This window comes from Chlorocebus sabaeus, chromosome 6 (genome assembly GCF_047675955.1).
Source record: "Chlorocebus sabaeus isolate Y175 chromosome 6, mChlSab1.0.hap1, whole genome shotgun sequence".
NCBI classification, from domain to species: domain Eukaryota; kingdom Metazoa; phylum Chordata; class Mammalia; order Primates; family Cercopithecidae; genus Chlorocebus; species Chlorocebus sabaeus.
This window is the reverse complement of record NC_132909.1, coordinates 54668855-54685087: the sequence shown is the minus strand read 5'-3', so window position 1 is coordinate 54685087 and position 16233 is coordinate 54668855. Positions and strand designations below refer to the sequence as shown.

General features: G+C 52.8%; 1 protein-coding gene across 1 annotated transcript in view; it reads right to left on the bottom strand.

The window, feature by feature from the left end:
• Positions 1-590: 590 nt before the first annotated feature.
• The window catches only part of ELAVL1 (ELAV like RNA binding protein 1), a 43518-nt gene continuing 27875 nt past the window's right edge, over positions 591-16233 (bottom strand). The window contains exons 4-6 of the mRNA XM_037994316.2: positions 11937-12090; positions 5785-6010; positions 591-2119 (exon numbers count right to left, since the gene is read on the bottom strand). Coding sequence (XP_037850244.1) covers positions 1795-2119; positions 5785-6010; positions 11937-12090 — 705 coding nt within the window. The 3' untranslated portion in view covers positions 591-1794. The remainder of the gene's footprint in view (positions 2120-5784; positions 6011-11936; positions 12091-16233) is intronic.

The following is a 16233-nucleotide window of genomic DNA, read 5'->3' as shown; positions in this document are numbered from 1 at the left end:
TCATCAATTTGCAAGGATCGCGCACACAGCCCCTCGGTAAAAGATCAGGGAAAGGGGAGGGGATGGGCATCCTCAGTTGTCCAGGGGCCTCTGGAGAGGCTGACCTGCTCTGGGGACGGTGGTGCCTGCCTATTGCTCCATTTCCCACTTCAATAAATAAATAAATAAATAGATCGGTATAAATAAACAGATAAATATAGCCGTCATCTCATGAGAGCAATAACTAAAAAACAGCCTACGGTCACGTTTTAGTCTCACGTCAAGGTTAAAAACTGCTGGTACTAAGTTATCCTGTTTGTGATTCTCTCTGTATACTAGTTATTTATAAACGCCAGATCCCAGTCCTGAGGAGTTTTGGGCGATCTGGCCCTGCCTATTTCACAGGCTTTCTCTTTCACCCTTCCTTCGGGCTCCCGGTTTAAAAGCCACCAGCCTGTAACTGCACATTCCTGCGTCACATATTCAGAAATGCTTTTGCTTGAGGCAAGTATTGGTTTCTTAAGATCTTACGACTCCTCCCTGAATGCTGGGCCGCCTGCACCTTCCCTAGCCAAAAAGAAAGAAAAGGTAAAATAAAAAACAAAACAAAATTCGAGCAAAACAAAATCAAATTTAATGGTCTTAAATGCAAAAGTAAAAACAAACAAAAAACACAAAAAAGCAAAAGAAAATTAACAGAACAGAACAACCCAAAATGTCAAGGCAGTTATGAAGAGAACTTTGAGGGTTAATCTTTAAAACTACAAATCAAAGGTTTTGGTTAATAGATAACTGGCAAGAAGTAAGTACTTTTCTGCTGAGTGTTCATACAAAAGCAAAATTCCAAAACAAAATGCGACTAAAATAGAAAAAGGTCTAAGCGCTCACGAGAAGGGATGCGAGAAATACAATGCTCAAATGTTTCTGTGTTATTAAAAACGGAGCCATCTTACGCCTCCAAGCTATGTTAAATGCTCTGGAAAACGGGAGAAATTATCGTGAACAACAGTATCCAATGTGTGGGGCGCTGTGCATGCAATGTGTGGACAGAAACTCGGGGCGTCAGAGTAGCAACACATCTTCAGGCGTGCCTGGAGCTTAGATCTAACTCTGGAATATACTGGAGTTTCCCTGAAACTCTTTGGTCCATTCCCATTGGTGCCTGGGCTTACGAAACACGTTTGTGTCCTTCTCTGGAGGGCCCGCCCGGCATGCGGCCCCCGGCCCCAGTGGTGGCCCACGCTGGACGGGCCCACCGCCATTCCCAGGACCACTTGGCAGAGCCTGGGACTGAGTGAGCAGGAGGTGGCAATGGGACCTGCCTGGAAAAGGAACTTCCTGTCAACCAAAGCATACATCGCTTACAATGTTGAAGCGGTTGAGAAAACGCACACTCAGCATCTGTCTAACATCTTTAGATTAAAAACTAAAACTAAAAGGTGATTTTTTTTGCTACCCAGTCTGTGGAGACATTGAATGAAACGCATGTTAGACAGTCTTAGAGGTTAAAGCATGCTTCAGGTTCACCACCATCCAGAGGGACTGGTTAGTCAATGCAGTTCTACTTAGATTTCTGTTTAATATATATCTTAAAGGAAATAACTTACGAAACTTAAGATTGGTCTAACATTGTGGGATTTCAAACATTTGAACATGTCGGTTGCATCCCAGAGTATAAAAACCTTCTCACTTCTCATTCAGACAAAGACAAACACTTGTGAAAATTGGCGCAAAATGAGTTGTACACTAACAAGAAAAGTTTCAACTCCTTCACTCTTAATTATCTATTCCGTACAAAAAAAAAGCATGAGCGAGTTATTTGTGGGACTTGTTGGTTTTGAAGGAAACCTGTAAGATCTTGTCCCCCAGGCGGTAGCCGTTCAGGCTGGCTATGGCCATCGCGGCTTCTTCATAGTTTGTCATGGTCACAAAGCCAAACCCTTTGCACTTGTTGGTGTTGAAGTCGCGGATCACTTTCACATTGGTGACGGCGCCAAAGGGCCCAAACATCTGCCAGAGGATCCCCTCGTCGGCGTCCTGCCCCAGGTTGTAGATGAAAATGCACCAGCCGGAGGAGGCGTTTCCGGGCACGTTGACGCCAGAGAGCCCGCTCATGTGATCGACGCCCATGGGGGAGAACCTGGCGGACAGAGAGCAAGCGTCAGGCCACGGTCAGCGCAGGTGGCCTGGTGATGGGGCAAGGCCTGGACCATGGCCGCTGGCCCCTCCCGCTCTGCGCAGCCATGAGGTGCTCACAGTCGAGACACCTGCATGGGTCAAAACCATGACATTGTTTTAAACTGGGAGGAATTAAATACGGTAATGGAGGGGCAGGACCCTGTTCTATAGGGAGCTGACTCTGAGGGGCTGGTTGGTGACCTCCACTCCTCCCACTGTGTATGTGGGGGTTTCTGTTTAGGGGTTCCTGCGGTTCCCCACATTTAGATGATGGGCGCTTCTCTGGGTCCTCCAGTGAGGGTAGAAACGCTCTGCAGGCGCGGACAGCCTCAGCTCTCCCTGGAGGAAACTCTCCTCGTACTGTGGGGTACGTGCAGGGGCTGAACTCCTTTTTCCAGATTTTGCACCTTCCCCTCATCATGACCCACCCCCAAGGGTTCATAGCCCAGTGGTCTTGGGTTAGAGCACGCCTTTGCCAGGGCCACTGTAGGGCCCAAGAATTCCTTCCCACGCACCAGGCAACCAACCTTCTGTGGCTGCAGTTCAACATCCCACGAGGGCCAGGGGCCAAACCACTGAGGGCTGAGAACTCAAGGGACAGGGAAGGGCCCTGGGACACCAGCAACTGCAGGCTCACCAAACTTGACCACACACGTGGGGCTCTTTCCACAGTGATACTTTTATTTACATTAAAAAAAAAAGCCTTTCTGGGCCAGGCGTGGTAGCTCAAGCCCGGAATCCCAGGACTTTCAGAGGCCAAGGTGGGAGGATCACTGGAGGCCAGGAGTTTGAGACCAGCCTGGGCAACACAGAGAGACCCCATCTCTAGGAAAAAAACAAACAAAAACCTCATCAAACTAAAACCAAACTAAACTAAAATAAAGCCTTCTGAAAACGTACAGATGCCATAGTAAGGATTAAGGTAGATGACAAAACAGTTCCTAAAGCCATGCTTCCCTCTGGAACTTTCTCAAATTAAAAAAGTAAAAGTCTGAGGGTTAGTTTGGGAATATCTGAGTACCGTATATCTGTGAAGACAGCATCTGTGAAGCCGCACGATGCATGCAGAGAAGGATTTCCTGCTCCAAAATAAAACTGGGCTTCAGGCTATGGCCCTATCAGCTAAGGTAAATGAGTGCCTTCAAGTGCCATTAAACAGATTCACCCTCTCAACAGACACAAGAGGACACCAGCTCCCACGGGGCAGCTCACTAGCCCAAGGGTGATTTTTTTTTTTTTTGAGACAGGGTCTCACTATGTTGTCCAGTATGGTCTCAAACTCTTAGGCTCAAGTGATCCTCCTGCCTCCTGAGTAGCTGGGACCACAGGTGTGTGCCACCACACTGGGCTAATTTTTACATTTTTTTAGAGACAGGGTCTATGTTGTCCAGACTGGTCCCAAATTCCTGGGCTCCAGTGATCCTCCTGCTTTGGCCTCCCAAAGTGTTGGGATTACAGGCGTGAGTCAATGCGCCCGGCCTTCTTAAGAATTACTCTTGTTGGTAGTTTTTTCTCCTGCTGATTTCTCTGGTCTTGACAGTCATAAATCTCTCTTTTCCTCCAACCCAATTCTCCGGGGTTTTCTGGACGTGATAGGGACTGACGGCAAATTCCCTGCAGTCTGGGTCTTTCTTCCTCCTCTTCTCTCAGCCTCCTGAGCAGATCTTTCCCTCTAGACTCTCCCGCCCTCCCCACTTCCTTCCATAACTTTGTCCTGGTGGTTGCCCTGCCACTCACTTTCCTGCTCGACCAGAAATGTCCACTCCTCTGGTTTCCACTCTCTTTTCCCATCCTCATTACTGGGACCAGAGTCCCATGTCGCCTCCTCCAACCTTCCCTGTCTTCCTTCCAGGCTAAGGAGCAGTTCACCCAACGCCACTGCCCATATAGCCCGCCCCGTCAAGAGCAGTGCCAACTGTATGGTGGGATTCCTACAGCTGGATTTTAAAATTCAGCTCCATTCTGTCCAGAGAAGCTTCCCCAGCCTTGTCTTCAACCCAGAAACCTCAAGGCAGGCAGGCCAGCTTTGGAATTTGAGCCAGGCGGAGAATGCTGGGTAACACAGCCATGAGAATAACACCTCTCACAGCAGCATGTGTGGCAGTGGGCAGCGCCCAGCCTCACTGTTAAAACAACGATGGGGCCGGGCTCACGCCTATAATCCCAGTACGTTGGGAGGCTGAGGTAGGAGGATCACTTGAGGCTAGGAGTTTAAGACCAGCCTGGGCAACATAGTGAGACTCCATCTCAACAAAAAATAAAAACATTAAAAATTAAAAAATGGGATATCTGTCCTTGTCATACCTGAGATAAGCCCTCGATGTCATTCCTTGAGGAACGAAACAAAACAGCCCTGACACTGAGACCTCTGCTGTTTCTGAGGCAACAGCACACCAGATCCAGGAGTCCAAGGCCCTGACTCTCATCACCTCTATCCCACTTCATCCTGGCAGCCAGACCCATTTTCAGGATGGAAAGACTAAGGAATCCGGGAAAACTGCTCCCATCTAGGACAGGGCTCATAAACAGAATGCATACTGATAACATTCACCAATACAAATGACTGCACAAGGCAGGTGTATGAAGAAAGTTTGCCTTAGGGCTGCTGATCATGTCTAGGAACTCTGGAAGATCTGCTCTCACCCGACTATACCTAAGGCAGCATCTTTCCTCCCACAGATATGAGACGTTCATTATTCATTTACTTTTTAGAGACAGGGTCTCACTCTGTCACCCAGGCTGCAGTACAGTGGTGCAATCATCGTTCACTGCAGCCTCCACTTCCTGGGTTCAAGCAATCCTCCCGCCGTGGCTTCCTGAGTAGTTGGGACTAAAGGCCAGCACCACCACACCCAGTTTTTTCATTACTTTTTGTAGGAATGGGGTCTCACTCTGCTGCCCAGGCTGCTCAAACTCAGGGCTTCAAGTAATCCTCCTACCTTGGCCTCCTGATAGCTGAGATTACTGGTGTGTGCTCCCCGACACTGGGCATGAAACCATCTTTAAAGCTCGCTGCTCCGTTCTGTTACTAGGAACTGCGTGTTGAAGTTCTAACCGCTCACACTCATAGCAACTGGTGGGGACTGGTGCCGTCTTTTTTTTTTTTTTAAAAAAAAAAAAAAAAAAAAAAGGTTCTGGCTCTGTGGCCCAGGAGTGCAGTGGTATAATCACAACTCACTGTAGCCTCAACCTCCTGGGCTCAAGCAATCCTCCCACCTCAGCTTCCTGAGTTGCTGCAACCACAGGAGTGCACCACCGTGCCTGGCCAGTTTTGTTTTTGTAGAGATGGGGTCTCACAATATTGCCCAGGTTGGTCTTGAACTCCTGGGCCCAATCGATCTTCCTCTCTTGGCCACCCAAGGTGCTAGGATTACAGGGATGAGCCACTGTGTCTAGCCTGGAGTCACTGTTTTGATTCCCATGAAAGACAACGCCCCATCGGAAGTAAACGGCTTTCCTACAGACACCTTTCTGATGAAATTGTGGTGTGGAGCTGCAGAATGATTCTGAAACGTGCTCTCTGGCAGGATCAGTCGAGTGTCCCCGTGGTTTCTATTCTGTGGCTGTGCCGTCGCCCACCAGCGGGGCTACGTATGGCTTTCAGGAGTGCGCACCCTCCCGACCCACCTGAATCTCTGCGCCTGGTGGTGAACGGGGCCTCCAAACCGTCGCGCTGGCGAGTGGTACAGCTGCGAGAGGAGTGCCACGTTTTTGTTCTGGTTGGGGTTGGCTGCAAACTTCACTGTGATGGGCTCAGAGGAACCTGGGGGTTTATGACCATTGAAACTGGTAATTGCCTCTTCTGCCTCCGACCGTTTGTCAAACCGGATAAACGCAACCCCTCTGGACAAACCTTTTTAACAAACCAACAAAAACGGAGTTAGGGGGAAAATGCTGGGACTTTCAAAACTGAAAAGCAAAAGTCAGGTCAGTCTACTGTGGGCCAGGCTGGAAGTCTGGTTAAGGAAATAAACAAAAATTAACCTAAAAGTGAAAACAAATGGATGGAGTAAAGAAAACCAATGACTAACAGAAGATTAAAACTTCAGACTTTCTTCCCGGCTGAAGCCACGACTCCACGGTGTCAGCGCCCAAAGATATTTTGGTGACAGACATCCCCAGTAGACACCCAAGCCTCTTATTTGGAAGAAAGCAACATTAGGAAACAGCATATCCACCGTCACTATTTAGCTGCCAGATACCCACTACAGAGTGGGTGTGTGGGGTTGGTGGGTAACAGGGTCGGGGTGGGGACTGCGTCTGAGAGTTCCTCCCTGGGCTCTGGGGCCACCCTCCTGGCTGCTGTCTCTGGGGCCCGCTGTGACAGCGGGCCTCGTGGCCGAGCCTCCTGCTAAGGTGCCCAGCTCAGCCTGCATGCCCTCTCCTTCATGCCAGGAGGGAGTGGGATCCTGTGGCTGCCCCCTGCCAGCTCTGTGCTGCTGCCGTCACCTCACTCCTGTCTTGGGATACTCCACTCTAAGGTCCTGCACCCTCCCGTGGGCCCCAAATTGCCGTCAGAATCAAATGAGGCCAGAACACTGCCCAGGCTCACACAGCAGAGCTGAACCTATCCACAGGCTCGCCAGGCAGGCCTGGGGTCCCTGTGTGGGAAGGGCCAGGGCCCCAGCAGCCAAGCCCAGAGGGCACCTTCTCTTGCTACCTCAACTGAGCCACCCAAGGGCCAGTCCCGGGTTCTAGGCTGAACCCAATCCCTGGATGGGGCAGCGTGAGACCTGAGGCCCGTCCTACTGTGGGTAGCATTGGCGTGAGACGCTGAGCAAGGTGGGTGGAAGGAGAGCATGGCTGTCCCCCACCCCTGCCCGTCCACACGCTAGGCCCGGGAGGGAAACATGAGTAGCCCGTCCCTTGAGGAACCTGGGGAGCAGGCTGGGAACTGGATGAGGGGATGGGGGTGAGGGCACACTGAGCAGCGGACTAGCTCCTTCTCCTGGAGCGAGGACACGATGGGGTCAGGGGAAGGCCTGGGGATCGGAGATGTGACAGCTGAGGGCCAGTCTGAGAGTGATGTCACTAGGTGGGAGTCGTGGGTGTGTCCCAGTGGGAGAGGCTGCCGCAGACAACCCAACCCAAACACCCTACTTCTCAAGACTTTTAGTCAAGCCAGGCCAAGGCTCGTGCCTGTGGTCTCAGCTACTCCAGAGGCTAAGGCAAGAGAATCGTCTGAGGCCAGGAGTTCAAGACCAGCCTGGACAACATAGTAAGATCTCATCTCTTAAGGAAAAAGAAAGGCTTCCAGTCAAAGGGTGTCTTAAGTCAGGTTTCTTCTCCAGGCAAAGGCCTGTGGCACATGGTAATGAACAATGACCAAAGTCAGGCAGCCTGGAGCCGTGGGTGACCTGTCCAGCAGGCACCCAACTGTCCCCATGTCCTGTCTCCACATCTCTTCCGGCACCTTACTCCACCACTTCCCAGAGGGTCCCACCAGCTGCCCCACAATCGCGACACTGCAGGTCCCACGTGAGCACACAGACAGCAGCCTTAGTAAGGTCAGACCTAGCGCTACGCACATGTGCCAGGAATATTCTGGGGCTCAAGCTCATTTCTGAGCTGCTGCTCAGAAGGAACACCTGAAAACATAACCCTGACAGACGCTGTTTTCTTTGACTCTCTCACGACACGAATGACAGCTTAGTCAGTCTTGCAAACCTAAACGAAAATCTAACTTTAGGCAAATACGACTGAGAGCTGACGCTGGCCGGCTCGTAGGGAAGCTGGCTCCAAGCAGATGGCTTCATTCTGTTTCTAAAGACCTTGCGGCACAGCGGAGAGAAGGCATGCGTGCAAGTGTGGGCTCCTCTGGTGTTGTCAAGTGGCTTTCAAATGCAAACTGCCTGAGTGAAACGAAGAAAACTCAAGTAAGCGGGGCAGGAGCGATGCTGTTTAACACGGGGGGATATCAATTCACTCAATTATGTAATGGATGTATACTTTCTGAAGATGGCTCTGCATTTTTTTTGTCTTCCCCTAGTGTTTTTTGTTTTTAATTTGTCTTTAAGATGGAGTCTCACTCTGTCACCCGGGCTGGAGTACAATGGCACGATCTCAGTTCACTGCAACCCCCACCTCCCTGGTTCAAGTGATTCTCCCGCCTCAGCCTCCCACGTAGGTGGGACTCCAGGCGCCTGCCATCATGCCCGGCTAATTTTTATTTTATTTTATTTTACTTTATTTATTTATTTGAGATGGAGTTTCACTCTTTTTGCCCAGGGTGGAGTGCAATAGTGCAATCTCGGCTCACTGCAACCTCCGCCTCCCAGATTCGATTCTCCTGCCTCGGCCTCCTCAGTAGCTGGGATTACAGGTGCCTGCCACCAAGCCTGGCTAATTTTTTGTATTTTTAGTAGAGACAGGGTTTCACCATGTTGGCCAGGATGGTCTTGACCTCTTGACCTCGTGATCCACATGCCTCGGCCTCCCAAAGTGCTGGGATTACAGGCGTGAGCCACTGTGCCTGGCCTATTTTTAGTAGAAATGGAGTTTTGCCATGTTGGCCAGGCTGGTCTCGAACTGCTGACCTCAGGAGATTGCCCGCCTCGGCCTCCCAAAGTGCTGGGATTACAGGCGTGAGCCACCGCGCCCAGCCCCCTTGTGTTTTTTAGAATTTAACAGCAGAGTCCAAGAAACAGCATAATCTCCAGATGAATACACTATAAAGTTCACAATTAAGATGGATACAGAAGCAAAGGAATAAAAAAAAATTCAGCTGTTTCAGCTCAAGATGGGAGTTTTTTCTCTTTTTTAAAAAAAGAGTTGGGGTCTCGCTATGTTGGCCAGGCTGTTCTGAACTTCTGGGCTCAAGCAATCCTCCCACCTCGGCCTCCCAAAGTATTAGGATTACAGGTGTGAGCCACCGCGCCCAGCCATCCTCGTCTATTTAACACTGAAAAGCCCATCGCAGGAAGACAAACTCCACACAGGCTGGTTTGCCACACACTTCTCTTCCCTGCTGTCCGCCTTGCGCTTCATGAGGTCCCAGGAACAGGCACCCTCTGTGCCCAGCAGAGGGAGCCATAGCCCTGGGATGGGAGCCTCACCTTCCCACCAATTCTGCACCCTGGGGTGGGAAGCAGAGCCAGGGAGACCCTCCTGGCTTCCTTCTCTGCCTCCTTCACCCCTCTACAAAGAAGCCAAAGGTTGCTTATGCCACCTTGAGGTTCACAGCTGACCTGACGGGCGATACTGAGGTGCCCCCAACACCCTGGGAGACACTACCTTGCAGAGGGAAAGGAAGCAATGCCCCCACCAGCTGTGTGCAGAGGTGAGTTCCCCCTGCCTGTGGCCTGTGTGTGCCTGAGAGACTAGGGAAGGCCCCAGGAGAGTTGGGTGGCTGGAGGCATGCTCTCAGGCACTGGGGGCTCCAAGTGGAGTGTAGGCTCCCATCATCAGGACCATACTGGACACGGAGAGGCCGAGGCAAAGCCGTGCATGTGGGGTCTAGAGGAGGAGGAGAGTGGACTATGGGCCGGCGAGGTCAGCTTCCCCAGCCCCGGGCCCTGCGCAGCCAGTTCAGATGCCATAATGCAAAGTGGGGGGAAGGAACTCACACACTGGCCCACCGACAGGATCGTTCTTTCAGCTAGCACTTGAAAGTAAGTGAGGGGACTTCAGGAACCACAGGAGATTCTTCTGGTACAAATCAGGGGAGTTTACACCAAGTAACTGGCATCCCCCGACCCTCTCCCCAGAGCGAAGACAGAATAGAGGTGGCCGTGCGAGCGAGTGAGCCCCGTCCTTCGGCACTGCTGGGTGCCAGGGCACGAGTCTGTGCTAGGCTACAGGCAGCCCCCAGAGCCCCCGTGAAGTGCACAGGGGCCTTTCCCCTCCTCAGGCCCCAGCGGGACGGAAGGCCGGCAGCAGCAGGGCCGGTGCGTGCCAGGTGGGGTTCCCACAGCCGGCCAGGAGGAGGGAGAGAGACTGATAAGGCCGCCCACCCCAAAGCACGCAGCTCAGGGGACGCAGGACGATGTGCATGCCCCTCCAGCCTGCAGGCCAGGAAGGCCCCACCTGTGTGCACATGAAAGGCAAGGCTCTGGGCTGTTGGGGGAGTGCTGCTGTTCTCTCGAAAAGAGGTCACCTCAGAGCACGACTTCCTGTGGCCCGACTACTCGGGTTATTTCACCATCACAGCCAAGGTGGGGCACAATCCCTGTGGGAGGAATACGAAAACCACCCATATAACGAACGCACAGGCCTCACTGGGCTTGGGGAGCAGACTCTTCCCTCCTGGTTGGTCAGCACACTCCTGCTCCTGCTCCAAACAGAGCTGAGCGATTCTAAATCCCCTCAGAGTGGCCCGAGCTCCCCGTCCCCCAGGCGGGGCCACGTGCAGGGCTTGGCAAAGGATGTGGTGGTGCACTAGTTCCTAGCCTAGTGCGACAGGCGGGCTGGGAAGGGGGGCCGGAGCACAGCCGTGGATGTGCACATGTCCCCTGCTCATCTCTGCCTGATGGCGTCACACAAAGCCCCGTGCCCATGTCCAATGGCAAGACAGCATGGAAGGGCCAGCCAAGTGGCCAGGATTGCCTGCCCATTAGAGGAATTCACTGCCATGTGCTCTGTGCATTTTAGATGTGCTCCCTAGAGAAGGGCATCCGAATTCTGGGGATTTGGGCCATCAGACTACTGCACCCCAAATGCCTGCAATGAAATTCACAGTGGACAAATGTGTAGCAGCCTTTTTTTTTTTTTTTTTTTTTAAAGAAACAGCATCTTGCTCTGTTGCCCAGGCTGAAGTGTAGTGGCATGATCACAGCTCACCACAGCTGTATACTCCTGGGCTCAAGCAGTCCTCCCGCCTCAGTCTCCTGAGCAGCTGTGATGACAAGCCCACACCACCGCACCTGGCTACAGTATCCTTTTTTGTTTTTTGAGATGGAATCCTGCTCTCTTGCCCAGGCTGGAGCTCAGTGGTGCAATCTCGACTGGCCGCAATCTCTCCCTCCTGGGTTCAGGTGATTCTCTTGTCTCAGCCTCCCGAGTAGCTGAGATTACAGGCACCTGCCACCATACCCGGCTAATTTTTGTATTTTTAGTAGAGATGGGACTTCACCAAGTTGGCCAGGCTGGTCTCGAACTCCTGATCTCAGGTGATCCATCTGCCTCGGCCTCCCAAAGTGCTGGGATTATAGGCATGAGCCACCACACCCAGCCTGCAGTGTCCTTTTCACCCCGTTCATGGGCAAGGCCAGGACATTTGGGTGCTTGAGGGAAGGTGCTAGAATCTCTTGGTGTCTTCACCATACATGAAATGCTGGCCTAATCCCCGGCCTTTTTTTTTTTTTTGAGACGGAGTCTTGCTGTGTCACTCAGGCTGGAGTGCAGTGGCATGATCTCAGCTCACTGCAACCTCCGCTTCCTGGGTTCACGCCATTCTCCTGCCTCGGCCTCTCGAGTAGCTGGGACTATAGGCGCCCACCACCATGCCCACCTAATTTTTTGTATTTTTAGAAGAGACGGGGTTTCACCATGTTGGTCAGGCTGGTCTTGATCTCCTGACCTCATGATCCACCCGCCTCGGCCTCCCAAAGTGCTGGGATTACAGGCGTGAGCCACCACGTCCAGCCATCCCCAGCTTCTTTTAATGCCATCTTACCTCCTCAGCCTTCTCAAACCAAAGTCAACGTCTTCTCATTTTGGTGTTGTCCTCGTTTGCAGAATAACTAATGACATTTAAAATCAAACAGTGATCTGCCTTCCCTAGAAAACCCAGCCCCCACCTAGAGAACACCCTCCCCACACGTCTCGGGCCCCTCTGGTACCTGTGGTCTGATCCACGAGGACTCGCGAGTTGATGATCCGCCCAAACCGAGAGAACATGTCCTCTACGTCCTTCTGGGTCATGGTCCGAGGGAGCCCGCTGATGTACAAGTTGGCATCTTTGATGACCTCTGAGCTCGGGCGAGCATACGACACCTTGAGAACACAACCACTTTCTGAGATTACGACAGGTACGTGGCCAAAGCATTGAGGAAGGTGCTAAATTTTAGGTTAGGAAAAGCCAACACTGTGTGGTAGGAATTCATGCAAGGAACGATTATCATCACTGACGCTCACCACCTGCAGTCGCATGGTGGCAAGCTCACTGCGCGATGGGCCATGAGCCGGGGTGCCTGGCAGCGCTTCCTCACTGGGTGCTCACCATCCTCAAGGAGGCAAGTGTGACTCCTATGTCACAAAGCCCAGCAACTGAGGGCCTGACGCTTGTGGGTGGCTACCTCTCTGATGTGCTGGACAATGAGCCAGTGCCAGAGATAGGTCCTGGTGCTCGAAAGAAGTCCGTGCTGCAGCGGGCAAGCAAGCTGGGAGCTACTGGGAGCGCACAAGACTCCACGAGACGCCCCTGCCAAAGAGCAAGCTTGCCACGGAAGTCCTGATGGGGTCCGTGGGTTCCGGGAGGACCCCGAGTTTGTACTCAAATCCACTCAAGCATTCAATATTAAATGACTCAACACCTTTTGGATTTTTATTTTGCAAAATCAAAGAAAACTGAAGAGAATCTTCTGGGTACTTTGTCAAAATGGTACATTCATCATTTGTGTGGAGAGGGCAGTGAGGGGAGCCCGCAGGCCGATGCAAGACAAGGCCTTCAGTGCTTTCTCAGGTTGGCGCTGACAGCCGTGCAGACCCCACGGGCCCAGAAGGAGAAAAAGGACCATGGTGAGGCCGGGCGTGGTGGCTCACGCCTGTAATCCCAGCACTTTGGGAGGCCGAGGCGGGTGGATCACAAGGTTAGGAGATCGAGACCACGGTGAAACCCCGTCTCTACTAAAAATACAAAAAAAAATTAGCCGGGCGCGGTGGCGGGCGCCTGTAGTCCCAGCTACTCGGGAGGCTGAGGCAGGAGAATGGCATGAACCTGGGAGGCGGAGCTTGCAGTGAGTCGAGATCGCGCCACTGCACTCCAGCCAGCGGGACAGAGTGAGACTCCGTCTCAAAAAAAAAAAAAGGACCACGGCAGAACCCCTCTGCCTGTGAAGGGGCAGCCTGGCAGGACTCACAGCCTCATCAGCAGGCTGGGATATGGAGGAGTGAGCAGGAGAGGAGGGAGCAGGAGCAGAGGGAGCAGGAGCGGAGGGAGCAGGAGAGGAGGGAGCAGGAACAGAGGGAGCAGGAGCTGTGTGCCCAGGAAGGGTGGGGACTTGAACCTGTGCAAAAGGAAGTTCGTTCCCTTTGAGGGAGGGGCACAGAACTGATGAGCCAAGGTAACTGAGACCAGAACGCAGGGAGAAACCGCCGCTCAGGAGTCACTGGGCAGAATCTGTGTGCCGAGAACACACACACAGCATCCTCTGAGAAGCTCCTATCATGTCCCAGAGAAGGAACGACAGACATTGCCCCTGCTCACAGGGCAGCGGGCGGCCCAGCAGGGGAACGGGAGAGCCCCATGAGGAGAGGAGTGTGGGGCTGGAGGCCAGCTCCACCCGGTAGCGGTGGGAATCGAGGGAGCGTGTCACTACGGGGCCCAAGAGGTCTCTGGGGAAGCCGTGCTGCTTCCAGGCCCGGGGCACCTCCATCAGCCTGTGGGCAGGAGCTCTGGGGACACTTGGCCACCCCACAATGTGGGTCAGGGGCTGCCAGTGCTGTCCCCAGAGAAAAAGAAGCTGCCTGGGCCCCCAGCCTCCCCTACAGTGTCCGGGCCTGCCCTGGCTTGCTGCAGACCCGTCTGGACTGGGGCAGTATTTGGGGACCTGCCAAACCGTGACCCTGGTGCCGGTGGAGCAGAGCTGAGGCTGTCACTGACTGGACCTACTGCCATCCCTGGATGAAGCCCCAGAGGAGAAGCGTCCTAGAGCCAAGTGCTAGGGAAAGCTCTGATGCCTCCCAAGGACAGGTGTCTCCAAGGACCATGGGAACTCCGCTTTCCTCTTCTCTCTGGACACGGTCACATTCAGTCAGGCTAGAATCAAAGCAGCTGGCGCAGAGCAGGCGTGCACTGACCTGGGGTTCCCCGGCCCCTCGGCCAGAATCCTCTTTCCTAAGCTCCCAACATCGCTTGCTCTTTGGCCTCAATCGGGTCTTTTTCTGGCTGCCAATGCTCAATAATTCATCCAGTGAGGGGTTCAATCGTGTTCCCCCCACCCCACAATCCAAATTCATAGCCGAAGTCCTAACCCCTTGGGACCTCAAAACGTGACCTGATTTGGATACAGTCATTGGGGGTGTAATCAGTTAAGATGAGGTCACACTGGTATAGGGTGATCTCTAATCAAATGTGACTGATGTCCTTATAAAAAAGGGAAATTTAGGCCAGGCGTGGTGGCACAGGCCAGTAATCCCACTGTTTTGGGAGGCTGAGGTGGGAGGATCGCTTGAACACAGAAGTTCAAGACCAGCCCAGGCAACATGGCAAGAACCCATCTCTACAAAAAAGAAAATTAGCTGGTTGTGGTGGCACACACCTCTAGTCCCAGCTACGCAGGAGGCTAAGGTGAGAGGATCGCCTTAGTGCAGGAGTTTGAGGCTGCAGTGAGCCATGATCACACCACTGCAGTCCAGCCTGGGTGACTGAGTGAGGCCCTTTAAAAAAAAAAAAAAAAAAAATTTAAAAAATAAAAATAAAAAATAAATTCAATTTAGAAAGGCAGGAAATGTGGATACAGGCACTCACACAGGGAGAAGGCTGTGTAAAGACAGACGCAGAGACTGGGGTGATGCTTCTCTAAGCCAAGGAACGCCAGAGACCGCCAGCTTCCACCAGAAGCTGTGAGAGAGGCCTCTTGGACAGATCCCTACCCAGTGCCTTCGAGAGAAACCAACCCTGCTGACACCGTGGTCTTGGGCTTCCAGTCTCCAGAACCCTGAGTCAATACTCTTCTTCTGTTGAAGCAACCTAGCCTGTGGGGCTTTGTCATGGCAGCTGAGCAAACTCCTGACCACTCAGCTTGCCATGGATCCCTCCACTGGCATCAATGCCCAGTTCCTCCTCTCCCTATTTACTTCTTGACTGCGTTGATCATGACCTGACACGCTACATATTTTATTTACTTTTTTAGCTTTTTTTGTAGAGACAGGGTCTCGTTATGTTGCTCAGGTTAGACTTGAACTCCTGGGCTCAATTGATCCTCCTGCCCCAGCCTCCCAAATGGCTTGGATTACAGGCATGTGCCACCCTGCCTGGCATCTACTTTATTTAACTTTTAACTTTGCAAATAGACTCTGTGAGGGCCAGACTTGTGTGTTTCCTGCCACATCCAAAGCACTCAGAGCAGCCTCTGGTGAACGGCAAGCATCTGGGGACTGCTGCTGTGTGAATGGAGTGCGCAGTTGCCGCTGCTGTGAAGAATGTCTGCCTATCTGCACTGCAGTCCCCAGCGCTGGCTTCTGTGGGTGACAGGAGTTTTGCTGTTCTGGTTCCTGAGGCTTGGTTCTCACAATGTGCTAGGGAAGCCTCCAGGTGACATTAAGTGCCTATAGCCACACAGAGCACCCGGTTTCACACCCTAGCTTTGCCCCTCCATCCCTCCGTGACCTTGGCAGAGCTGTTTCATGACTGGAAACATCAGCTTCTTCAACCCAAATCTGGGGACCATTTTCTATGGGGCTGTGGAGAGGGCATGTGAGACACGGGATGGAAGGTCTGGCCTCCCGTCAGCCTTTGGTAAACACCGGCTGTGTGTGGCATACGGGGACCCGGCAGTGATGCAGAGCTGCACACAGAGACTATGCGGCGTCCCGGCAGGGACACCGAGCTGCATCTGGGACATGCTCAGCCGGTCGCCTCCATGCAGGACCACTCCCACTGTGGCTGCTTGGGCTGCTACTACGGGGAAAAGATAGATAGAGATGAGGAGACAGGACTCCTCCCTCTCCACTCTGCCATCAAGGGAATGACATCAGGACCAAACAGGACAGAGCGGACAGGGTGAAAGTAAGGGCATGTCTCGGCTGTCTGTGCAGGGCTGGGGCCTCAGAGCCCAGGGTGAGCGCAAGGCTCCAGGAGGCCCTGCCTGCAGGGGAGGAGTGGGGCAGAGGCTTGGGGCCAGCCTGCAGTTCCCAGCATGTGCCTGACCACTGGGTTTCCTCTAGGATGCGGCTCTTGCCTTGTGCCCCTGCAGG